The sequence below is a fragment of the Leptosomus discolor genome, chromosome 19, assembly GCF_034619465.1.
Source record: "Leptosomus discolor isolate bLepDis1 chromosome 19, bLepDis1.hap2, whole genome shotgun sequence".
Lineage (NCBI taxonomy): Eukaryota > Metazoa > Chordata > Aves > Leptosomiformes > Leptosomidae > Leptosomus > Leptosomus discolor.
This window is the reverse complement of record NC_141409.1, coordinates 3,115,623-3,140,329: the sequence shown is the minus strand read 5'-3', so window position 1 is coordinate 3,140,329 and position 24,707 is coordinate 3,115,623. Positions and strand designations below refer to the sequence as shown.

At 57.9% G+C, this 24,707-nt stretch overlaps 1 protein-coding gene across 4 annotated transcripts in view; it reads left to right on the top strand.

Moving 5' to 3' along the window:
- RGS3 (regulator of G protein signaling 3) overlaps window positions 1-23,919 on the top strand; it is an 87,805-nt gene extending 63,886 nt beyond the window's left edge. For 3 of the 4 annotated variants that reach the window (XM_086475849.1, XM_086475850.1, XM_086475851.1), the window contains 6 exons: window positions 14,088-14,741; window positions 18,109-18,182; window positions 21,846-21,947; window positions 22,708-22,769; window positions 23,398-23,564; window positions 23,655-23,919. In XM_086475849.1, coding sequence (XP_086331975.1) covers window positions 14,088-14,741; window positions 18,109-18,182; window positions 21,846-21,947; window positions 22,708-22,769; window positions 23,398-23,564; window positions 23,655-23,840 — 1,245 coding nt within the window. In that variant the 3' untranslated portion in view covers window positions 23,841-23,919. Of the gene's footprint in view, window positions 1-14,087; window positions 14,742-18,108; window positions 18,183-21,649; window positions 21,727-21,845; window positions 21,948-22,707; window positions 22,770-23,397; window positions 23,565-23,654 lie in introns of those variants that run through there. The other variant, XM_009958508.2, reaches the window with a different exon arrangement.
- Window positions 23,920-24,707: the final 788 nt, after the last annotated feature.

Genomic DNA, 24,707 nt, shown 5'->3' with positions numbered 1-24,707 from the left:
CCCAAACTGGGTCAGCGCAAACATCTCCGCAGGAGACAGAGCCTCCGGATTCCTTCTCCTGCACGTTTCAGACGTACTAAAATAGCAACAACATACAAAGCCTGAGAACCTAGCTACCAACCAAGCCTCCAGAAGTGCAAATAGCCCAGGGCAGCTGATTCAATAGGGTGACGAGACTCTGCCACGTCTCTCGTTTTCCTGTGATGTGACCCAGCGCCTGGGCAGAGGGTCCCGGGTGTCTCAGCATGGGGGGATGCGTGTGATGGGGCAGCTGTGGGGGGCTTGGCATGGCTTTGCTCTCCACTGGATGCAATCCAGCCACAGGTTGGGGGATCCTCCAGGGCGAAGCTGTGCAGGGACATGTTCAAATCTGCGCGTCTCAAATAGATCCCAGGCGGGGGGATGTTGGCGGCTTTCCATCACGTGTGCTCTGGGACCATTTGGGTTTTGGGGTGATGTTGCTGTTTGCCCTCCCCACCCCACGCTCTCTTCTTGGCAGACTGTGGGATTTTGGCCCTCTGCTAGACTGGCTCAGAGCAAAGCCCTGGAGAGTGTCTGCTCCCCATGTTATGGAAGGAGCCTGGCTACTGAATAGGTGAAAAATAGAAGAGAACACAAACCTTTCTAAGGCTTTTCTGTGCCTCAGTAGCCAAAAGGGTGCTCCTTGAGTGCAATGGAGAGCCAGGTGGGACCTCCAAGGTTGTGACAAGGGGGTTTGTCTCTGCTTGCCAAAGCTGGTGGAAATCCAGCTGGTGGGATACGGGGCCAGGAGGGAGAAAAGGAGCATGAGAGCAACCACCAGGCACTTTATTGAGTTCATAGCACCATTTTCCATCCCAGCAAGACATAAACTGCCTAGGATGCAATTTTAAAGCAGACCTGATCCTGAAATGCAAGAAAGAACAGCATGGGGAAGGAAGAGCAGCCCTGTGTGAGGCTGCAGCTCCCAAGTGGGCAGACAAGGATGCTGGTGTGCAAGCTCAGAGCAGGGTGGGTGGCTGCACACGGGGCCAGGCTGTGGACAGAAGCCCGACGTGGGTGACCTGCAGTTGGGGCTGCTGTGACCAGTCTACACCGCAGCTGGTTTGTTGGGTCAGATGTTTCCTGGGATGCTGGTGCAGCGGGAGGCAGGAGCTGGGAAAATCAGTCGCTTTTTGCAGGGGAGAAGCGATCCGTTAGCTTTGCTTGTTGCTCACAAGTCATTTGATACTAGGGCTATTTAAGGAAACAGAACAGTGTCTGCGCTCTGCGAACAGACCGATTAAGCTGGAACTATCAGCCCTGGCATGGCTGATTTCTGCTCCAAACAGGAATCTGGTTTGCAAAAGTTGGCAAGAGGCAGCTCATCTCGCTGTGGCCAGAGCCCGGCCAAGGGTACGTGGGCTTTGCTGTGCGACGGGAGCGAAGGGCCGGCACAGCCTCGGTGCCAGGCAGAGATGTGCCATGTGCCAGCTGTGTGCTGGAGCCAGAGAAAAGGGCACTGTCTGAGCAGAGAGCAGCTCCTCAGCAGCCTCTGCGGCTGCTGCACCAGTGTGCGAGCTGGGAACGGCTGCCCCTTAACGCTGCTGTTAATGCTGTCGCTCAGTTCTTCCCAGAACAGAGTTGCACTGGGGCAGAGGGTCCCCAGCAGGACGGGCACATCTGGAGAGGAGGGGCTGGACTGGCCGTACTGATGGAGGACAGTTGCATGGTGCCAGCTTCTTAGAGCTGGGGGGAATCAGGCAAATCATGGGCTTTGGGATGGCACCTCTTGTTTTTCAAGGCCTGCTGAGCTGTGCCCTGGGCAGGGCAGCACTAAGGGCAGGAAGGTCCTTCTGGCTCGGAGACATGGCTCTGCAGAGCTGTCGTTGCCTCTGGCAACTTCTTCCAGGAGGATGGTGTCAAGCCTGGAGGATGCACCCTGTATGGGGCCCGTGTTGGCATGACTGCTACCTTCAGAGCAGCTGTTTTTAGAGCAAAGCTGCTGGTTTCTGGGAGACACAAGCATATGGTGCATGTAGCATCCACTTCTGCAGATGTGTCCCCATGAGGGATACAGCTGTAATGGTCCAGCTATGGTGCCAGTGAGACAGAGTCAGTGCAGGAGGAGCTCTGGGGATAACTGTGGCTGTTGACACGTGTGGTCCAGCTTTCTAGCCCTGGTGTCCAGGAGAATGGTGGAAGTGGGGCTCCAGTGGCTTCTCTGCTGCTACTATAAGACTAGGCTGAACTTCACTGAGTGATGAACCCATCTCGTTGGCTGCAGCAGGTCACAGGAGTTGTTCTGTGGATGTTTTCTCCATCTGCAGATCCTGCCTCTCACTCTCGTCTTCCGGTCTGGGTCTGGGTCTGCCCTGGAAGGCTGCTCCCTGCCCCTTGACTGTGCTGAGCAAGGATCTGTAAAACACATCACCAGGGTGACCCAGCTTGGTGACAAATGTTCCCAAACGGGGAGGCGTGGAGCCTGGAGGTGGGATGGGGTTGGTGAGGAACCACAGCGGCGGCAATGTGATTATAGCGAGAGCAGCTTTATGAATTAATCGAGTTAGTGAGGCTGCCTCCTTGGGCCGAATAACGACCATCTGCACAGAGCACGGTGCTTTTGTTTAACATTGCATCGCTGCACTGGACCTGTTTCCAGCCTGGCCCCGCGACGAATTGCATTAGCACAATTGAAGAGATGGCAAACTGCAGAGCAGGGGCAAGGACAAGGCGCCAGGGGCTGGAGCTGCTCCAGCTGGTTTGGCTGCCAGGGAAAAGATTAGCGGCACAGCACCCTGCTTGTAACAAACCTGCTACAACCATCTGATTCTCACTGCTTGTTTCTTTGTGTCTTCCACACTCAGAACGGCTGATTACTCTTCCTTCTGACTCCGTGACCTGAGATTACCTCGGAGATGATGGCTGGCTGTATCTGAAAGATGTAGATTATCCTTAAGCTAAATAATTATGGACACTTGGTGGTGTGGACTTTGGGCCGTGGGAGCCCAGGACGGGCGCTGCCCTTGTTTCCCGTGGGAGGTGGTGGAGCCTCAGCACTTTTCAAAGCTCGGCTGCCAGTCTCTCGCCCGTGGCTGCAGACGGTGTGAGCAGGCATGGACCAATCCTGCTCCCTGGCCCTTCCTGGCAGTGCTGGCTCCGGTGCTGGGAATGAGCCGACGGTGGCTGCGTGGCCGGCAGGGACCGGCCGGCCCCTTCCTGGCCGTTCCTCTGGTCAGGAAGGGCAGGGCCGTTTCTCTCACTATTTACAGCGTGCTTGACAAGTGCAAGTAAATATGCTGTCAACAAGAGCAAACAGCGTGTAATCGAGGGATGATTGAAACCAGGGCCGGAGCGGTGGTGCGGGGAGGGCTCTGCGGAGGGCTGCCACGGCAGAGCTGCAGGCAGCATGGGGAGGGCTGAGTGTGGGTGACCCCTCTCCCGTCCTTTGCGCTGCCTCCTCTTCCTCGCCCCGAGCACCCTGGTGTGCCCCAGGCACCCACCCTGCTGTGCAGCCCTGTCCCTCTGCAGTCCCTGCTCCCCAACACCTTGCTGCCTTCAGCGCCACCCTCTCTCTTTACACTGGGTCATCTCCCGTTTGGATGGTGACCATGTACACCCTTGAGCTGGCACAGCCAAGGGGCCACTGGCATTGGGGTGACAACGACAAGCACTTGGGTTGGGGATGAGTGGGGTGAACCCCTGTCTCTCTGATCCAGCATTCACAGGGTGCTTCGCTCAGCGAGACTAGTCAGAGTGTGTTTGGCTGTTTGATGAAGGAGGAGGAGAGGAATTTGCACCTTCTTGCTTTGTTTCTGGCCCAAAGTTCTTCCCTTTTGGGCTGGGTACTTGCTGCCCTGTCCATGCCAGCTCTGCTCTAGAGGGTCCTGCTCACCTGCAGATGGGGCAGGGCATGGCCAAGGGTGCAGGAAACGTGGAGCTTCATCAGAGCCTGCTTTTCTTCCATGATGCCAACGTGAGAGGCTGGGCAGGGCTAAGCACATCACAAGAGCACCCGGAGGGCCAGACTGACCCCAGCCATGCCCTCTCCCAGCACCTCGCTCCTGCCACCAGGGTGCTCAAACAGAGGAGAAAACCTTGAGGTTTATTCTGCCTTATTGACGGGTTAAAGCATCAGCTGGCAGGACTTATGAGCCAGGTTACGAAGGTAAAGCAAATAAGTGTTTTGTTCCATGCAAGTGAGCACAGCTCGGCTCTCACCCTGGGCTGGAAAAACTCGTTACTGAGGACAGCCAAAGGCTGCTTCAGTAACGCCGTGAGATTGTGAGACTGCGGGGCCAGAGACACTGTCCTCCTGTGAGTCAGGCTCCAGAGCAGCTCCATCCACTTAATTACCTGGAGGAAACTGTCCCTGCCAGAGGTCTCTATGCCATTAGAATGAATGGGACCGTTGAATCCACGTTGGTGACCTCGATGCGTGGTGGCACTTGGATCTCACCTTCAGCACCCAACGGGCCAAGAGGAGGAGAACATATTGACTTTAGTTCAGCCAGGACAGGAGTTGAAGAGATAGCAGTAGGTGTGAAGCAGGCTGCAAACATAAAAGAAGTAGATGCAGCTTGAGCTACCCTGGATCGATTCATCCTGAGCCATATTCTTGCTGTTTTTTTTCTTGCTGGTTTTCCTGTTCTTTCATGTGAACGAGCCCCAGATACAACCAGGACAACAAAGGCTATGTGGGGGGATTTACAGCTCCCTGTGAGGCTTCAAAGCATGTCTCCAATGTCCCTTTATGAATTTAAGGACTTTCTTTATGCAGTAGCCTGACTGTTAATTCCCTGCAGTGCAGGTGAGCCTAGATGAGTGCTGAGGGGTCCTGGGTCTGGTCTTTTACCTCACCATTCCCTTCTTGCACATCAGTTGGCTTCCAGTCCTATGTGCAGGGACACAGCACAAAGCCTGGAGAGACTCGGATTTGCCTGGATGTTCATATGGGGCTGGATGGGGGTACTGGGCTTTTTAGCATCTCCCCTAGCAGTGAGCCCTGGCTCCACCAAGTTCAGTTTCCAGCCCTGCTGGGTCTTGGTGCTGGTCCAGGTGGCATGGAGGTGCAGGGGGCTGCCAGCCCAGGACAGCTGCTTGCTCAGCACCAGTGCCACTGGCTCACAGGTTCCCAAGGCACGTGTGTGCTGGGAGTGAGCGGGGAGGGACGATGGAGCAGGTGGGTCAGCTGAGAGCCACAGCTCCAGCTTTATTTGTTCGTTTGCTTAGCTGGACTCCAAAGCCGTTGGGAAAGCAGACCACTCCCCTCCGGCAAACACCGGCTCCTGTTTCTGTGGCACCATGTGATGTTCTCTGGGCCACGTCCAGCAGCACCAATGATCCTTCCTGCATCCCCCGCTCCGAGCATGGTGGTGTAGTGGGGGTGTGAGCAGCCGCCAACCCTTTCATCACATCCAGAGGCATTTTTAAACCCTTGAAGGTCTGTTTCTTGTGAATCCCCAGAAGGGCTGGTAAGAGCAAGTGTGCTGGCAGGAGCTGCACTGGCAGCTCCGGGGGGTGATTGGTGTTGAGATCATTTGCAGAGGGTGGTCAAAGGCACAGACTAAGTGGTTTAAGCCAGCGCTACTGTGCTGGGAGTGCTTTGGTGCAGTGCTGCTTGCGAAGGGGGGACACCGCCTGTGCCAGGCAGGGCTGGCACTGTGTACTCAGCTGGAGTGCTCCTCTCCTGTGCCCAAATGACACCTGCTTTGGGTAGCTGCCCATTCTCTTCCCTTCTAGCATGGTGGGCGGCTGCAAGTGTGTGCTTGGGCAGACTCCGAAGCCAAGTTCAAGCCAACTCCTTGCAAAAGTTACTCGCTATCTTTGCAAAGCCAAAGGATGTGTTCGAAATGCCAGGGGGGCTCTGGGTGATGATGCCCAGAGCGGTGTGGGATTGGGAGGCATGGCTTCATCCTGCCCCTGTGGGGTCCCCTGGCCCTCCATGAGGTTTGTCATCCTGCCCTGTAACAAGCACCTTCCTGATGGAGTGGCAGGGCGAGGCTTGACAGCACAATTGCAGGGGGGGTTGCGCTTGTTTTTGGAGCAACCAGTGTTGGTTTTGGTACCATTTGGGATTCCTCCATTCTGCATGTGGCTCTGGCCACAGCCCTGTCGGTGTCAGTCACAGGCAGAGCTGCTCTGCCAGGTCCTCTTCTCTCGGTGGTTGTTTCCTTACCGTGATCTATGCCGGCAGCAGCAGCAACAGCGCCCAGTGCCAAGCTCATGGTCCTGTCATGAGTGCTGTTGGGATGAGTCCTTCACAATGGCTCTGCAGTGGCTGAATGCATCAATTCAGGCTCCTGCCATCACCTCCCTCATCCTGCACAGGTTACAATGCTCTGCTCCTGCAAATGACACTGCAAAGAGATTCCTCTGCTGATCAGCACCATGTCACCCCTGACAGAAAAAGGATGCTGAGGGTTGTGGGCTGAATGCTAATGACAGAATCTGCTCCTTCCTCCCTCTTTCCCATCCCTCTGCTTTTTTACTGCCAGGGATATTTATGACCCAGAAGTCACAGAATCAAAGAATAGTTTGGGTTGGAAGGGAACTTTAAAGGCCATCTAGTCCAACCCCCTGCAGTGAGCAGGAACATCTTTAGCTGGATCAGGTTGCTCAGAGCCCCGTCCAACCTGACCTGGAATGTTTCCAGGGATGGGGCTTCTGCCACCTCTCTGGACAGCGCGCGCCAGTGTTTCACCAAGTCATCTCGCTGGCCTCCAGTACTGGGTCCCACTGTCCTTACGCTGCGGACACAGGTTACCTGGGTCAATGAGGCTGCAGGCAGTAACTGGTGGCCAACTTGGGCAAACTGGAGCTGTATCGCCAGAATGATGGACACAGTGCGGTGGGGGTGTGCAGGTCTGGATGGTGGCTGGGTTCGTTCCTGGGGAACGAGAGGGGCCAGGGACCCTGGGCTGTGGGTGCTTCCAGTCTCAGGAGCAGCTGGGCACCCCCGGTGTGGTGACATCCCTGGGCTGTGTGCCCAGGTCCCACAGACCTGCAGCCAACCATGTGGCCTCTTGGAGGGGCCAGGCACAAACCCCACTGGGCCCAGCTCCCTTCGCCAGTACAGGCAGGATAGGTGCTGACCACCGCTGCCAGGATGGCAGTGCCATGTTGCTGCTGCCGGTGACAGCATCAGGTAGCCGAGCTCAGCTCCGTGTCCAGTGACACTGGGTGAGGCGGCTTTTACATTTCCTGTACCACTGCAAAGCTGTGGCTACCTGCAAGGAAGAGGAGGCAGCACATTTCCCCTGCTCCATCCCAGGAGCATCCACAAGGCTGCAGCTGGCTGGGAGCAGGGAGACGGGTGTGTGCCTGAAGTCTGTGCTGGAGGAGAGCCGAGCACAGCTCGTCACCGTGACAGTGAGGACCCATCAGTGAGTGGTGGCCATGGGGCAGATAACCGCTGGCAAATGGCTGTGGCAGTGGCTGTGCACACACGCACCACTGTGCTCTCTCTCCGTAGCTATCAGGGCAACTTGCCTGTCTCGGTCAATAAAGAGTAATACCAGGAGGAGAAATGTCCATCCAAGGCGGCAAGGTCCCCGCCTGGTGTGTATGGGGGTGGCACGAGAGGGCACTGACCCTTGCAAGAGAAGAGAAGGGGCAGATGGTCAGGCGTGGGCTGTCCCTGGAGGGACACTGTACACCCTCCCGTGTATTTTTTCTCCCTGTCCCTGCCCGTTTGGGTAGAGCTGCTCGTAGGGGATTGCAGTGCAGAGGGCAAAGTGCCCCACTCCAGAGCATCTCCCACTTCAGAGCTTTTCCACAGAAAATAGTTTGGGAAAAAACCCAACTGCAAACCTGCAGCAGAGTTTCATTTAGCAGGAAGCACTGGAATCAGTCTGTGGCTTGGTGTCGCTCAGGGACGGGACAGGGCAGGAGAAGGGGAGCTGCAAAAGCAAATGTAAATAGCGCAAGGGGCACGAGGGAGCGGTGTCTGGGAGAGGCTGGGGCGGCTTCAGCTGCCGCTTGACATGAACATTAATAACCGCAGAGGCAGAGCCAAGCGCTGCATCTGCTGAGCCGCGGCTGCGGGCACATGTCGGGGCCGGGGCCGCCGGAGAGAGATGCTGCTCGCTCGGCCCGTGCAGCTGGGATGCAACTGAGAGCCCCGATTTGGTAGGTTTTGCTTTCAAAGGTTGCAACCTGGGCAGGATCCGGTCACAGGTGGAGGAAGCAGCACAGCGCTGTGGGGAGCGCTGATGCCCTGGTAGATCAAAGGCATCTGCTCTGCGCCCTGCGCTGGTTCTCCTGCGCCCCTGCGCTGGGCTGGTCCCTGCTGTCTCCTGGGGAACCTGTGGCTCCTGCTCGGCTTCGTTTGCTGCCAGGATGGGCTTGAAGGGTTGGTAATGAGCAGCATCCAGGGAGAGCAAAGGGGTGTTTGTAGTGATGGGGACTTCTTGAGATTCCCTTGCAAATTTGGACTGTATACAGCTATGCTGTCTGCATCGGCCAGCTCTCGTTGCGGGAGTGGTGTTGCAGCATGCTGACAACATGGGCTTTCTGTTCCAGGACTTTTACAGCCTTTTGGATACCCCCCATTTACTGGTACTGGGGACCGACCAGCAAATTCAGCCCTTTTACCACTGAAATCAGAGCTGTGTGCATGCTTGTAGCCTTGGCGGGGATGGAGGGTACCGGGCAGGGGACAGGTTGAGGTCTGGAGCTGGGACTGCCGGGGCAGCTGCGGTTCAGGGCTGGCAGCTCGGTGCTGCAGCGGTAGCAAGTCTACGTTAACTCCAGCTGCTCAGCTGAAGGACACGGCGTGGGGAGGTTTTGTCCCAAGTTGTGTGCTGACACCTTCAGCAGGTGGTTGCACCAACACACGGGGTGCACGCTATGCCTGCAGACCGGGCTCCCTCCTGCATGCCCTGTGCCACGGGCAAGGCCGTGGCCCTCGGTGGAGCGCTGGCTCCTGTTTACTGCTGTGTTTGAGGGAGCAGAGCGTCTCTGGGGAGAGGCGCAGAGTGTGGCCACCACGGTGTCAGGGCTGGGCGATACCCTGGTCAGGCCCCGTTTGCGGAGCAATCAATTGGGGATGACAGTACTGGGGTAACGGGATTAGCACAGGCTGCTGACAGGGCATCATCTCCTCCCACTGAGGAGGACTTCTCCTTCCAGGGCCCTGAGACGTTTCAAGGTTTTTTGGGTGGTAGGACCATTCACACCACTCCAGATATCTCGTCAGAGGCGTACGTCCCCCTCAATGCCCTGCCCCAGCGCACTGTTGGATCCTGCTGTTTGGGTTTATACACCCGTGCTTGCTTTTGCTGTTACACTAATTGCTCTGTATCAATTATTCATCAATTCAGTAATCAAGCAGGGAATGGGTAGAAAACCCTGCTGTGCAATGAGCCCTGGGCTCCGGCTGGCCCCACAGAGCCACCATGGCTCAAGGAGAGCAAGGAGCGGAGCCACTTAGGGGATGCTCCTCATGAGCACTTTCAAAATGACTTCCATGAAAATTTTCTCAAGTTTCTGTAGTTCTGCTTTGTGTTTCTGGCTTTGTTTTCTTCCTCTCAGCCCTCTGCTGCGTATTAGGTGCTGCTTCCTGTAGCCATGTGCTTACTTGGTTCTTAGGGTCACTTTTTAAGTCTCAAGGTGCTCGTCATCAAGGGTCTTGGTAGCATTTCACAGGGCCAGTTAGAAGTTTCTGATCTGATGGATCTGGGCACAGTTTGTCCCATGCTAAGGACTGAAATTGTAGGGTTTTTTTCCACTTTAGGAAAAACCTACTTTGGAAATGTTGATGTTTCCCTGGGTGATGTAGGTGCTGTTTCCCTGCATCCCATCTGCCCTGGGGAGGGATGTTACGTTCGCACAGGGAACGCACTGCCAGTAGCATCCTCCCTAAAATCCCACTGGAGAGGGACTTGGTCTAATTCCCATGGAGTCAAATGCTTTTGGGGAAAGGTGAGGTGCCTTTGAGCAAAAGTGGATTTAAGGACAGCAGGAGCTAGAGAGGTTCCTCCATGGGATGCATGGAGGATGGGGCTGCCCGTGAGAGCAGCTCTTCCAGCAGTGTCTCGGTAGGTCCATTAACCTTCCTGGAGTGAGAGCGCAGTCAGACCAGTGCATCCTTTGCTCTCCCACTCATCTCCATGTCCGACAGTCTGTTACCTGCAGGGACTTTCCTGCTTTTCCCAATCCCTGATTTTTGGCTGAGCAGCTGCCTGGGTTCAGGGCAGTTCTAGGTGTGTTTAGCCTCCTCTTCCCCGGTATTACTGCAAGAGAAAGATGTGTGTTGCAGAACCTGAGCATCCACATCAGGAGCCAGGAAAGGCTGAATTCAATTTTCTTGCATCCAGGCGTTACTTGAGCCACAGTGGCTCCGTGACTGCGAGAAGCAGACGTTTTGAAATAAGAAGCTGAGAGCCTCAAAAAAGTCCCTGACCTCCCAGCGCTGGGGATTTAAGGGAAAGCCACATATCACAGCAGTTCTGGCAGTGTAAGAGCTGGCAGCGCCAGGGGAAGGCCAGTGCAGCTTCAGCTCACAGCTGTGCTGTCTCTGTGGCTGGTGATTTCCCAGCTGGAAGTCCCGGCTGTGGGCCACCAGAAAGGGCATGTTATTTAAAGAAATGCTGAAGAAGTTGAAGCTGCACTGACAAACCCACATCTATTCATTGAAATTTGCTCTGCTGGCAAGCTGGAACAATTCTAGTCACTAGCAGCGACTAGAAAAAAACTGACCAAATTACAGACTGAAGAGCAGAGGGTTTGCAGTCCCCTGCCTTGGTTTCGAGAACACTTTTGAGCCAGTGAGTGGTGGCCAAAGGCAGAGGGAGTCCAGGCAGTGGGTTACAGTTGCAGAGGTGGAGGATGCTGGAGCAGGAAGGGCAACGTTTGGCTTTTTTGGGGTGTGGTGAGGCTTGTTCAATGGGGAAATCAATATTACAGACTCTACTGCTGTTGCTCTGATCTGAGACCCATCATCCTCCTTCCCTAAAATTACCCTGCTAGCCATCCTGAGGCTTGGAGGTGGCTTTTTTGTCTACTTTCTGTTCCCCTTCTTGGGACATGCTGCCTTGGCCACTTAGTCTGAGACAGAAACTGGAACAGTGAAGTGTGAGGTCCTCCAGGGGGGGTGTAGTAAAGCCCCATGGTCTTCCCAGCTCGGGACAGGGAGACCCAGATGTTGAGGATGGGAAGATGCAGATGCTGAGAACAGGGAAACCCACATATTGAGGATAGGGACACCCCAATGTTGTGGACAAGGAGATGCAGATGTTGAGAGCAGTGACCAAGATGTTGAGGATGGAGAGATCCAGATGTTGGCCGCTGGCTCCTGAGTTACTTCTGCTGGCCAAGGGAGGGGGACCCTGCTGCAGCGAGACCAAGGGATGTTTTGGATGGGTCCTTGAGAACCTCCCTGCTCAGACAGCATCAGTGCTGCCTTCATCTGCTGCCTCCTCCAGCAGCCCCTTGGCCGTGATTATGGTGAGAAGGAAACCTGGTCACATCCCTGTCTTCACTGGCCCAAATCAGCTTGCACAGCAAGGTGGCCCTCGGCTTCGTGCTGATGAAGTCCCTGGTGCCTCCAGCCCTGACCAGCGTTGTTGGCTGGCCGTGATGCCACTTTCCTTCCCTGCCGTGATGCCACTTTCCTTCCCTGCCTTTCCCCCACCACCAGGTGATGTTTAGCAGAGCTCAGCCACGGCCCTTTCTCCAAGGACAGGATTTCACAGCCCCGGTGATGCTTCCAACCTGAGATGGAAACCTCGCTCGGTGGTGAGGCTCCTGCTCATAACCTCCATGCCACTGAAGAGCAGCAGAGTCTCTGATTGAATTAGTGCAGGGATTTAATTTAATCTCCAAATGTCTCTCATTTTAAAGGAGCCTGTTCATTTCCTTCTAGGGCCTTATCTGATGCAGGCAGCCAGCAATATTAAGCAGAAGGACTGGCCAGATAGGGAGCTGTTGGGGAGGGCTTTGCAGGGAGTGAACTGAGGTCTGTGTGGGTTTTTTCTCTAATTATTTCATGAAATAACGATGACAGTGATTGCAGTACAAATAAGGCATAAACAGCATCATTGAAACACACGCTGGTGCAAATAGCATCCTTGCACGACAAGTCTGGAAACATTCCCTTTTAACCACAAATTGCTGTGGGGGGAGCGAAACAGCCCCAAGGACAAGGTAAACTGAGCATTCGTTTTGTGCCTCCCACCCAATCCAGCTGTTTTGGGGATGGGGCAGATGTCACAGATGGGGCTGAGGACATGATGGCCTCTGAATTTTAGTCTTCAGACTCACTGTGGCAGTTCAGGTGATGCTGAATCACTGCCTGTGGCAAGCCAGGCTGGAAGGGGACAGAGCGGGTCCTCTCCACGCTCACAGGTGTAAAGGGCGCCCTTTTGGCATGACAAAAAAAGGACAAGGCACATGCGGACGTGGTTGAGCTCCTCGGCGCGCTGCCCAGGAGGCAGCTGGCTGCGGCGCTGAACTCAAGCATCTTTTTGGAAATCTAGCCCACTTTTTGGAGCCGGTAGCTCAGACAGATGCCTACGGATGCTGCCATGTGGTCTCTGCACGGTCCCCTCTGTACAGAGTGGATGGTGCCAAATCTGGGGCTTAATCACCTCCAGGGTATTTCCTGGGGATGACCAAAGCTTTGGCAGCCCAACATCTGCATACAGCTCCCTGGTGATATCCAGTGGCTGTATATATATATTTTTATATATATATATATATCTACATATATACACACATGTGCTGGCTCTGCAGGGCTAGGAGGTGTTTAGCAGCAGGTTGGCTAACCCAGGGGATGGCTTGCAGGGGGCTGCTGTCGTGAGCCAGAACCACCGCGGGGGTACAGCCCCTGTCGGCTCCATGGGTGCCTCTTCCCAATGGGACATAAAGCTGGATCAGCCGCTGCTGCTTTTGAAGCTGAAGCCAACCTAATTTATACAGGGGTGGTGGCTTTGTTAGCTTAAGAGCTTTCTGGTTGCCATCAGGCTCATGAAAATGCTTGGATCTTAACTGGGGATACAGTGACATTTTCTCTGGGTCACTTGTTACCTGGAGCTGGTCCTGTATGATAACCCCTGCCCCAGCCCTACAGGGTCTGCGTAGGCGGGGATTGCTTCCCAGAGGGAGGCTTTTTCTCTGCTTTGGTCTTTCTCCCCTGCTGAGCTGGTTTTGCCCCTTTGGCTTGGATGGGCTCTGTGCAAAGGGAAAAATCACACAGAAGAGAGGACCCAGCTCTGACAGGGGAGGCTCATCACAGGCTCCCCCTGCTTACAAATAATCCTCGGAAGCTTTTTCCCTTGGAATACTCTTGACTTTTCCCTTTGAAAGGACAGAGCTTGCTCAGGTCTTTCCCAGCTGCAAAGGGTAGCTGGTGAAAAACAGCCCAGAAGGCTTAAAAAACTGAGAGGGGCTGGTAGGAGCAGTTGTGGTTTTGCGGGGCCATGTCTGCAGAGACCACAGCGTGGGGAGCCCCAGAGCCAGGTCACCCGGTCAGGGAGGTCGAGCCGCTCGTGGCTGCAGCTCGGCTGAGCTTGGGCAATCCACAGATGAGGAGAGCTCCGTGCTTCCCTTCTGAATTTAATAATACGATGCAGGAGGGGCTGGAGCTGCCGGACAAGAGCTGCTGGTTTTCTCTGCCACCCTGCCGACCTCCGGGAAGATCTCTGCAGGGCTGAGCCCCCTCAGCAGCTCTCAGGGGGACGGTGGAGCCATCAGGGCAAGGATGATGTTACCAGCTCTGCCTCTGCGGCTGGCGTCAAGCCTGGCTGTGCTGTCGGGCTGAGCCACCTGCCACTGTCCCTCGCTGGTTTCCTCGAAACCCACTGGTGCTGCTGGGCGCTGGAGGTGGGAGCTGGGTAGCCTCATCCCACTCTTGCTCTGTAGCAACCAGCTTGCTGCTGGTGGGGGAACCCTGTGCTCCAGGGACCAGGACCAGTGCTTTGTGCTGTGGGAGTGATGGGTGACCTGCCACCACATGGGGACATGGGGACAATGTTGTCCCACCCCACCAGAGCACCATTAGGGCTACATAAATTGGTGCCAGCCTTGTGGTTGGGGTGTTAGGTGTGAAAAGGCTCCCCAGGAAGGTGGCCAGCAAGAGATTTGGAGTGGTTCTACCTTCATCCTTATTTATCTTCTCTTTTGGGCAGATGCTGGAGACGGACGCTGAGAAGCCAGGGCAGATGCACTCGGAGGACAGGAAAGCGGCGGCAGGTGATGCTCCTCCAGCTGCAGAGGCATCAGCTCCGGCCGAGCCCTGGGTGGCTCTGGGAGCCACCCAGGGTCCTCTCCTGGCAGAAAAGCAGCCGGGGGCCACCGAGAAGGGAGAGGAGCAGCCCAGCTCCCTGCCAGCCTTTGTCATCCCCGAGCTGCGGCTTGACAGCACCTTCAGCCAGAGTGCGGCAGGCATGGTGGGCAGCACCACGGAGGGTGAGGATGAGGAGGAGGATGAGGAGGAGGACGAGGAGGAGGAAGATGAGGAGGAGGAGGAAGAGGACAGTGACGAGCAGTACTTGGAGAGGAACGAGGTGAAGCGCAGCAGCATGATCGAGACGTCGGGCTGTCAGCCCGTCTACACGCTCAGCGTGCAGAGCTCCCTGCGGCGCCGGACCCACAGCGAGGGCAGCCTGCTGCAGGAGGCCAAAAGCCACTGCTTCACCTCTGACACCACCCTCAACTGCTCGGACAGCCAGGGCACCAAGGGCCACTGGGCCCTGCCCTCCCCCAGGACCATCAAGAAAGAGCTCACCAAAAACGGCGGCTCCATCCACCAGCTCACCCTGCTGTTTTCGGGCCACAGGAAGGTACGTGAGCTGGTGCTGGCCCCACAGAGCAGCCGGCTCCTGCTTGGCTGTGGTGATGGGGAGCTCCTGGGCTAGAGGTGTCCTGTCATGTGGCCCCTCTCTCCATGGCCATGGCAAAGCTGGCATCTGAGGGGCCAGGAAGGTCCCTGCTACTGGCAGTCAACTCTGGGAGATGCTTAGCACCTGGGAGATGTCACACAGAGCCGGTGTGCTGGTGCTGTGCGTGGGCAACTCCCACCAGTGCATCCAGATCCTGCAGGGTTCCGTGTCGTGGGGAGCCACTGTCTGCTGAGACCGGTGGAGGGAGACGTGCATCTGGGTGCCTGCACTTGCAAAGAGCTGCTGGAAGCAGTGGGGACAGAAAAAGCCAGGCTGCAGAGAGCCTCTGGTGACACAGGATCCCTGGTGTGCTCTTAGATGCCAGGAGCAGGGTGACTTTCTGCCCCAGCCAGCCTCTTGCAGGGCTTTCACTGTTGTGGAGGGCCCATCTCAGAAGAAGGTTGAGGTCAGCAGTGATTTCTGACCCTGACATGCAGAAAGGAGGAGCAGCCGTGGGCTATGCAGCAGCTCACAAGCCCGGTGGTCTGCAGTGCTCCCCATGCCCCCTGGAGCAGAGCTTGCCTTGGCTCTACTTTTGCAGGAAACAATGTGCCGTGGCAAAGACTGTGCATGAGAAGTGCTGCTTGCCCCGTTCTCCCAGGGTGAAGCCTGTCTGGGTGCTGAGAGCACCCTTCTGCCTTCCTGCAGCGCTGGCCCAGCACCCTGCTCTGCCAGACCAAGCTCACGCCAGCTTAGTCTCTGCCAGTGGCTGTGGGTACTGCTCTACTCGGGGCTGTATTGCTTGGCTCAGGACCACATTGCGTTGCTCAGGGTCATGTTGCACAGCTCAGGACCTTGTTGCATGGCTCAGGACCATGTCGTGCTGCTGGGGACCACCTTGCAGACTGCAGGGCCACATTGCGTGATGCTCCATGGTGGCTGGCTTCTTGGCAGGAGAGGCTCGTAGGGAGCCCTGCATGTCACCAAACATGGCAGCATGATGGGGTTAAACCCATGATGGCGTTAACCTTCTTCCTGCCAGGCTCATGCTGCTTGAAAAGCCACCTCTGGTGCTGTTTCCTGGAGCACTTTTTTGGGCTCAGAGTCCCCGGCAAGCTGGTGAGAGCCCTTACAAGTCTGACAGACTGGTCAGATGGGGCTGCTGTGCAAAAGCATCGCCCAAACTCTCTTAGAGGCTGATGCCAGCAAAGGTGGGCTGGGGGGCTCAGACCCCCTCCCAGATCCTGTCAAGAAAGGACACGTTTGTGGCAGGGACACCCGTTCAGACGCAAGGGAGGTGGTGGCAGTGTCAGTGCCTGGTGAGAGAGTCCCATTAGGGCTGCCAGCGATGAGCCTCCTGGAAAGAGGTTTCACAGTGCCGCTGTGCGTGCAGCCTGGGAGTGCGCAGCTCTGCAGCGCTGGCTGAGACCAGGCTGGCTGCGTGCTTGCTGCTGGGGGAGACCTGGAAAACGTACCCCACTCCCGCCCCGGAGACCCCCAGCTGCACTTTCTGGGCTGATCTGAGTGGGTGTTTTTCAGCAGAGTTAATCTGAGCTCCTCCTGGACTAAGCTGCTCTGGTGCAGATGAGACCAGGTGTTTTTGGAGCAGGGACTGGGGCATCCTGTGCCAGCGGTGAGGGCAGCTTGGCCGTTGGACCCCCTGGTGCTCCCACCTCCAGCCCTACAGTAGCTCTGTATGGCCAGTGCCTTAACCCCCTGCCCATATGCCCTCCTGCCCCCCCGCCTGTTCCCGTTGCCCTGCCTGCAGAGGGACCGAGGCTGCCTGGGGGCTGCAGCAGGTCAGGGAGCCGGGCACAGTGCTGGGTCCCCACATGTGCTGGGTTTTGGGCTACTGCCATCCCCCTGCCTGTGCTTTGGAGGGACTTTTGTTGTGCTGTGCCTTTTAACTAGTTCGATGAAACCCTCCGAGGCCTCTGGAGCAGGACACTGATGTGCAATTCCCCTCCAGCAGCAGCACCAAGCTGCCCAACACTGGCGATACCTGCACCCGTGGCCTCAGCGGCAGGTCCACAGCGTCCATCAAGGTGGTGTTTTTTCTTTTTTTTCCCTCAGGGAACATTTCAGAGGAGCTCATTTTGTTGGCCGTTTTAACGCCGTCATGCCCAGTGTGCCTCCCTGCTCCCCTCCTTCCCGCAGTCGGGGCTGGGAGGTGGTTGTTTTAAGAGCGTATTGTGGCCGGGAGTGCTGGGACTCCTGGGGTGAGCTCTGCTGCTGCCTTTTGTCCCCGAGCACGGTGGAGCCTCTCTGGACAATGGCAGGAAACATGCTCCGGCTGTGTGTCGCCCTGGCCAGCCCGCCTGCCGGGGCCCTATCTGGTTGGGGAAGGTGCTTTGCAAGGGCTGTATTGTTCGGGGCTGATAAACTCCGGAAACCCGGGTGCAGAATAGAAGGAAGTGTCAAAAGCCTCGAGCCCAGGGCTGCGGGGCTGTGCAGCGGGTTCCCACGGCACGGCCGCGGGGCGGCGATCCTGGAAAGCGCCCTGCAGCCCCCCGGCAGTGCGGGGCTGAGCTGGGTGCGGGGCCAAACTGGCTGCTGGGCCGGCTGCGAGCATCTTCCAGTCTCGTTCAGTAACGGATGAATTGCTCAAGCCCCCGAGCTGTGGGGGTCCCAGGGGTCTCCACGCCTGGCCCCAGGCTTCGTGGCTCGGGGGCTGTGCTGGTGCTGCCACGAGCTCATGGTGCAACTGAGGTCCCCTTGGTTTGCCCAGGCAGCCCCCGGGGCAGTGGTCAGGGAGTGGAGCCCTCTGGGTGCTCCTTGGACTTGAAAGCTGCCATGAGATGATTCAGTTATGGCTGAACTGCTCCGATTTTTCCTGCCTGGGGACTGCTGGGGGCCCCCTGATTGATTTTGGGTGCCCAGCCTGGTTCTGAGGGGACAAGGTGCTCTGCGGGCTGGGGAGGGGCCCCTGTGCCCACTCAAGACAGAAGGAATAAGAGCATCGGGAAAGGGGATGTGGGTACCTCCCATAGGAGGTACCACTGTCAGTGTCTTGAACCTGGAGGGGTACCTAGGCCACCAGCCCTGGTCTCTCCTTAGATGCTCCAGGAACTCCGTGAACTGGAGGTGGCATGGGATGGGTGGGGGGAGTCAGGTTCCCGTGCCAGAGCGGAGAGGAGCTTGTCCCAGTGCATTGCCGCAGCCAGCTGTGGTGGTGGGCAAGGCGCCCTGTGGATGCCATGGCTCTGGGCTGGGTGGGCACAGGGGCCACAGGGGTTGCTGGCAGTGCTGTTTGGTGACACTTGGAGTGCTGCTGTGGGCGTGCACTGACGTGGTGATGCAGATGCTGTCTTTCTGTTCCCCCCCACAGCTGAGCGGAGCTGACCCTGAATGCAGCTGCGACGAAGGGGACGAGACCTCCCGCAAGAAACAAAGCAGGAACCTGTAAGTGTCACGTCGTGGTGGCATCAGAGTGTACCAGGGCTGCTTGCTGTGGTTAGACACCTCAGCTGAGCCCTGCTAGTCCAGACAGCCCCTAAGGTCACCTTGTCTCGTTGTCCCAAGCTTTTCCGGGAAGAAGACAGCAAAGATACACATGAACTAAGGTCTCACTCCAGATAGGGAGTTGTGATTTTCAGGGAGGAGAGTGGGAGGCGCACTGGAGGCATTGCAGAGCCCAGCTGGGAGCAGCCTCCTCTTCGCCTGGCTTTGACAGATGGGGCGAAGGAGCCTGCTCTTGCCAGTGGCGTTGGGAAAACAGCTTCCCTGGTGCCTGCAGAGCTCGGCTCCAGTGGCGCCGGGTTCAGGGAGAGGACATGCAAGTGGTGAAACATGAGCTGGGGGCCTCCTTCCCGCTGGCCCCATGCCGGGAGGAGGAATGGGGAGGTTTCCCACCGCGGCATGAGCTCCAGCCCTCGCAGCACAACGCAGCGCGCGGGCAGCCTGGTGGGATCACCGAGCGCGGGGGCTGCCGAGGGACGCTCGCAGCCCCTCCACCTCTCCCGGTAAGGCTTTGGGGTGCCAAAAAGTGGGTCCAGGCAAGGACGAGGCAGCCATGGCCTTTGCTTCCCACGAGCCCAGCTGCAGCTGGGTGGGGGCAGGCACACTGGCAGGGACGAGCGAGGATGTTTTGGAATGAGCCGCCTCCGGTTTTGCAACGCAGGATCCGGCCGGGTGTCATGGCCGTGGAGGTGCCGGGGGCTGGGTCTGTCCCCGCTCCACGTGGCTGGGGGCAGGTGGAGAAGTCGCACGTGGTTTGAGAGGCTCAGGGGGTGCGAGGGGGCTGCGCACGTGGGCTCGACGGCTTGGCCGGCCGTGCTGCCTGCCAGCGAGCGGCACTGTTGTTCCGCGCACTTCCGAGCTGCAGCTGGCTATTTTTAGCTCTTTTTATTATTACCACACACCCCCCCCCAACACTTGAAATGAAAATGAATCCCTCGCAGCCTGCAGCAGGGACATCCCCCCATCCTCCTGTCCCTGCTGCGGCACTGAGCCGGGGGAATTGGGCTGGTGAGGTGGGGGGGAGGCTCATCCACCCCCAGCTTAGCAGGGTCAGGGGCGGATGCAGAGAGGGTTTTCTCCTCACCTTGAGACGGCAGCAGATGCGCTGGGGAGGCTCTTGACATCACACTGGCCGGCTATTGGCTGTGCAGCCTGGTTGCCAGCCGTCTGCAGGGAGTATTTATGGTGCAAGTGGCTGGGGTTTGGCACTCGCCTCCCCTCCCGGTACCGGCACACTCTGCCGGCCCCGCTCGCCTGCTGGGACTCCCCAATGTACCACACGATGGTGGACTTTTCCGAAAAATACCTGGAAAGGTAGGACTCCAGCATCCTGCGAGGAAGGGTGACACGCTTTGCAGGGGATGGTTTGGATGAGGCGATGGTGTTGGACGTGGCCTCGTGGCTGTGCCGGGGCGCCGGGGGCAGATAACTTGATAGGGGTGACTCCAGAGAGAAACCAGCAATTTTTTAAGAAATACTATTTTTGCTGTGGCGTTTTATAGTGCAGATGGGGCACACCTGGGGGCTGTGTGTGCCCGTGGCTGCCACAGCTTTTTATTTGCAAGGGTGTGCAAGAGGAGCAGCGGGTTTTAAGCTGGGGAACTTCCTTAGGTGGTGCTTGCTGGCGCATTACAGCTGGCGAATCTGCCCACAAGCCGTGGTCACCTGCGAGCCCCAGAGCCTGGTGTGCAGCAGGGCTACCCGCTGCAGCTGGCTGGCGTTCTGCAGAGGGCTGGGCGGGTGGACGCAGCCCACGTGTGCTGGAGACACACACAAGGGCTTTTCAGTGTTTTGAAAGCCCCGCCGGGCGCCGAGCTCTGGCGGCTGCCTTGCTAAACTGGGAACACTGCTAAAATTGTTGCTCGGGGCTGTGTGGGATGGCCCGTCCCGTGTGGCGGCTGGTCCTTGGCTGCCGGCAGCGCTGGCAGTGTGGTAACAGGAGGCAGATGGTGTTTGGAGTGTGAGGCTCCGTGTTTGGATCCGCTCTTCCCACGTTAGCGCTGAGCCAGTGCCTGGCAGCTGGCAGCAGCAGGACGTGTGTCCTGCTGGGACCACAGCCCAGATGATGCGAAGGCAGCGAAACCATCCGTGTCCCCCACGAGGGCATGGGCAGCACTGGGGTCTACAGGGGGTGGTTGCCTTCTAAAATCCTTCCATGGCTCAGGGTGCTCAGCACCTTGCAGGACTGAGCCCTGGGGTTATGGCAGCTATTTTTTTTTTTCCCAGTGGGTTGCTGTATTTTACTCTCTTGGGACTGGAGAGAGCTGTGGGTCTAGATAGTGTCACCCTTGCCTTGAATCCCTCCTGTGCCCCTCGTGTCCCTAGCCAGCCCCAGGCATGGCTTGCCCAGGCAGAGGTGGCTCCTCCGAGCATCCTGGCGTGGACCCGCTGGTGTGGCACCTGTGGGAGGTAGCAGGGGGTGGCCTGACCATGCCACCCGAGGGCCCCATCCACCCTGGTGGCACCTGGTGCAGGATGAGCGTCTCATGCCACCCTGCGTGTCCTCTGCTCCCCTTCATGCTGTGGTGTCATGCAGGGGCTGTGCCACGAGGGGACAGCATCGTCCGTGCCCGTCCTCACCCGTCACCTCTTCCACCTCCTGCTCCCCTGCCTTGGCCCCTGGGAAGCCCTCGTAGGGCCAGGCTAGGGCTGGGCTAGGGGTCCCATTTTCCCATGGCACTTGCCAAAAATCGTTGTCGCGCTTTGTCCTGGTGACAGTTTCCTGGGGGAACCGGGAACCCTGTGTCAGGGTGTATGTCAGTCTGTCCGTCCAGGGACAGCAGAGTGGGGACTCGTGCAGGGTGGCAGCGTGGGGTGTCTGTCCCCCAGCTCTGCCAGTCCCAGCCACCCCCTTGAGGAGATGTCCCCATGGCCATGCCCACCCCAGGCTGGCACCGGAGAAGTGTGAGCACCAGCGGGTCATGCGTGGGCTCCCAGCGCTGTCCCTGCAGGGGGGACATGGTGAAGCGCTGCTGTCCCCACTCTGCTCCTAACCCCGCTCAGCCCCGCCGCTGGCCCCGCTGCCTTCCCCGGGGCGCCTGCGCTCTATAAATAGCCCTCGTAAATCCCCGCCGTGATTGTTTTCCCTGCCGCCTCTTGAAAGGCCCCACTATCCGCCCTCGGCGCTCATTTTTCCACCTTTCCTCGAGTTTCCCCAGCAACGGCGGAGCCGTCCGAAATAGCACCAAGGCTGACACAGCCCTTACTCACATGCGCCTCGTTCGCCCCACGCCGCATTTAAAGCTTCTCCGGGCTGAGCCCTCCCACTTCCGCGCTGGCCACACCAGGCGGGAGCGCGGCACGGAGCTGGCGTCAGAGTGCCCGAGCGTCTGCCCGCGCCGGGAGCTGCTGCACGGGCCTTCCCAGCAGCCATGCCCTTTTTTCGTGACCTTTCCAAGCCCCAGCCCCTGGAGTTTCACGCGGAGATGCTGCTGGGCTTGCAGAGACCACACAACGGCAGCCTGCAGCGCCGGCACACCATGAAGGAGTAGGTGGTGGGCGCGGGGCGGCAGGCGATGCATGGGATGAGGCTGCCGGCGGGTCCCCTGGGTGCTGGGTGTCCCCCCAACCCCTCGCTCGCCTGCTAAAACTTGCTCTTCCCTCTAGAGCCAAGGACATGAAGAACCGGCTGGGGATTTTTCGGCGGCGAAACGAATCCCCGGGGGCCAACCCCTCTGGCAAGCTGGACAAAGTGCTTAAATCGCTCAAGTAGGTGCCGCGAGTTGGTGGCGTGGGGACTTGGGGGCATGGGGGCTTGGGGATGAGCTGTGGTTGGGCTGAGAATCACCTCCAGGGAGGCTTGGGGTCACCTTGTTTGGGGAAGCTGTGGACAAAGAGTTTTTGTATCTGGTGGAGCATTAAAAACATGTGTTGGCTGAAAATTCCCCCCCAGGCTGGTGGGAGGTCCGTGCCCGGGAGGTACAACAGTGGCAGCTTGGGCTGGAAATTTCCCTGACGGCTGCTTTCTCCCAGTGCCTGTACGTGGAACTTTAACTGGCCAGAGGACAGTTTGAAAAAACCACTTTGCTCTACAGATGCTCCAGCAGCTGGAGACGAGCCCTCCCTGCTCTTGCACCCTGCAGTTTCTCTGGCTGCTTGAATGGGGTGGCTGAAATCCCTGCCATCCCTCAGCCCCCCGGGCATTACCAGAACTTTTCCAATTCTAGCTCGGATGCCGCAAGTGGCACCGCTGCCCGCGCAGACTCCCTTATGTCGGGTTTTCTTCCTGCCAGTCTAAAGGCAGAGGTTTCCTTCCAGCGGAGCCACTGCGGTGTTGCCTGGTGCAGAGCCTGGCTCTGCCTGCGGATGCTCCGGCAATGCTGGTGCCGATGGGGGAGCCAGGGCCAGCCCCTCCGGGGCACACGGCGCTGCTTTACCAGCTGGGAATGTTTTGCTGGTGCCGTGTCGCGGCAGGCGGCGAACGCGGCTTTTGCAGCTTCTTTGCCAACGCGCTGTCCTTCTCCCTCAGGCCCACTCCCGAGGAAGCTCTCAAGTGGGGGGACTCCCTGGAGAAGCTGCTGCTGCACAAATGTAAGTGTTTGCCTGGCTCTTCTGCCTCTGTTTGCTGCTGGGGGAATATCCAGACACGTGCATGGATAAAGCTGGGATTTCCTCTGTTAATCCCTTCCAGCGTTTGGGGGTAGACAAAGAGAAATGAGGCTGCCCCTTGCCTGCACCCCTTCTGCTCCTGCCTGGCCCGGGGGGGGATTTTATGATAGGGCCCTGGGAGTGCTGTGGCTTGGGGCTGCAGCCCCCCTGCAGCTTGGGGAGGAAAAGGCAGCGATTAGTGTCTGTGCCCCGTTCGGAGCTGGGCAGTGGGTCTGTGAAGCTGGAGCTGCTTTAGACCGTTCCCCTTCTCGCCTCTCCCAGCTGGGGCACCCCACATCGTGGTCATATCCTACACCCAGCCCCCCATAGCAACCCCTGCTCCGAGCCCAGCCTCCCTCTGGGCTCTCTGTGCCTGCAGCCGGGCTGAGCACTGCAGATTCAGCACATGGATGACTTGTGTTGCCGTGCTTGGCCTGGCAACGCCATCGCTGCCTGCTTTGCACGAGGGCTCACGAGGGGATTTGAGGGGACAAGGTTGCTGGGCTGAGGGTCTTGTGGGGTCATTCTCTGCCTGTGAGCCGGGAGTAGGGACGTGTCTCTGTCCCCGCAGACGGGCTCGCTGCCTTCAGGGCCTTCCTACGCACTGAGTTCAGCGAGGAGAACCTGGAGTTCTGGCTGGCCTGCGAGGAGTTCAAGAAGATCAAATCCCAGTCCAAGATGGTCTCCAAGGCCAAGAAGATCTTTGCCGAGTACATCGCCATCCAGTCCTGCAAGGAGGTGAGGGCTGGCTCCTGCGCTGGCGCGTGGCTCCACGGCACGGCAGCTGCCGGGGGAGCTGCTCACCAGCGCTGGTCTCTCTGCCTGCAGGTCAACCTGGACTCCTACACGCGGGAGCACACCAAGGAGAATCTGCAGAACATCACCCGCAGCTGCTTCGACCTCGCGCAGAAGAGGATTTATGGGCTCATGGAGAAGGACTCGTACCCCCGTTTCCTCCGCTCTGACTTGTACTTAGACATAATTAACCAGAAGAAAGCCAGCTCCCCACTGTAGACCCAAGGACTCTCTCGGGGCAGGCTGGGAGCTGTGTGTTTACATGAAATTGGGTGGCGGAGGCCTTCCTGGGGGCCGGCGGGAGCACGCCTTCCTGCTGCCGTACGTGCCCCCAAGCCATACTCCTGCAGCGGATGGGTGTGGGGCAGCTGAAGGCACCAAGTATGAGGCCGAGGGGACCAACAAGCCAAGCAGTCTGGTACTGCTCCATCGCCCCGTCTCACCATCGCTGGTACGACGCCTTCGGGGTGACTCCGGCATGGATTTTAGCCAGGAGGGAAGCTCCCACAAGACTACTGTGAAACGCGCCCGAGCTGCGAGCGTTGCTGGAAGGCGAGGAGGGATCCCGACTCGGTGAGGAGGAGGAGGAGGACTTGTGCAGGGCTCTGGCAAGGGGACAATGGCACCAACGTGAACGTCTTCCCCGGATAAAAGACTTCTGAACTGGACCAGCCCCACGATGCTGCTGTGCTTCCCTGTGCCGGCGATGCCTCCCGGCTCCCCGAAGCAGCTCTCTTGCAGGAGTCCGGCGCTTCCTTCGCTCGTGGCAGGTCCCCCCAGGAGCAGCGAAAGCCGGGTCCTTCCCCTGCACTGGAGGTGTGCAAGCCAACCACCTCCTGCTCCCACCCCTGGTTTATTTATTGACCTATAGCTGGACGCGTTGCTGTGTAATAGGAAATCCTCGTGTCCTTTCCCGTTCTGAAATTACAAGTGCAATATTTGTGTGTGTCGCGACAGAGTTCTCCGGTGGAGTGGATGCCTTTTTTTTTTCCGAGTGCGTACAACGTTTTCTAAGTTAGCAGGTTTTATCTGACAAAACGCGTTCCCTAGCAGCGGGCCGCTGGGGGAGCCTGGGTGTATATATCA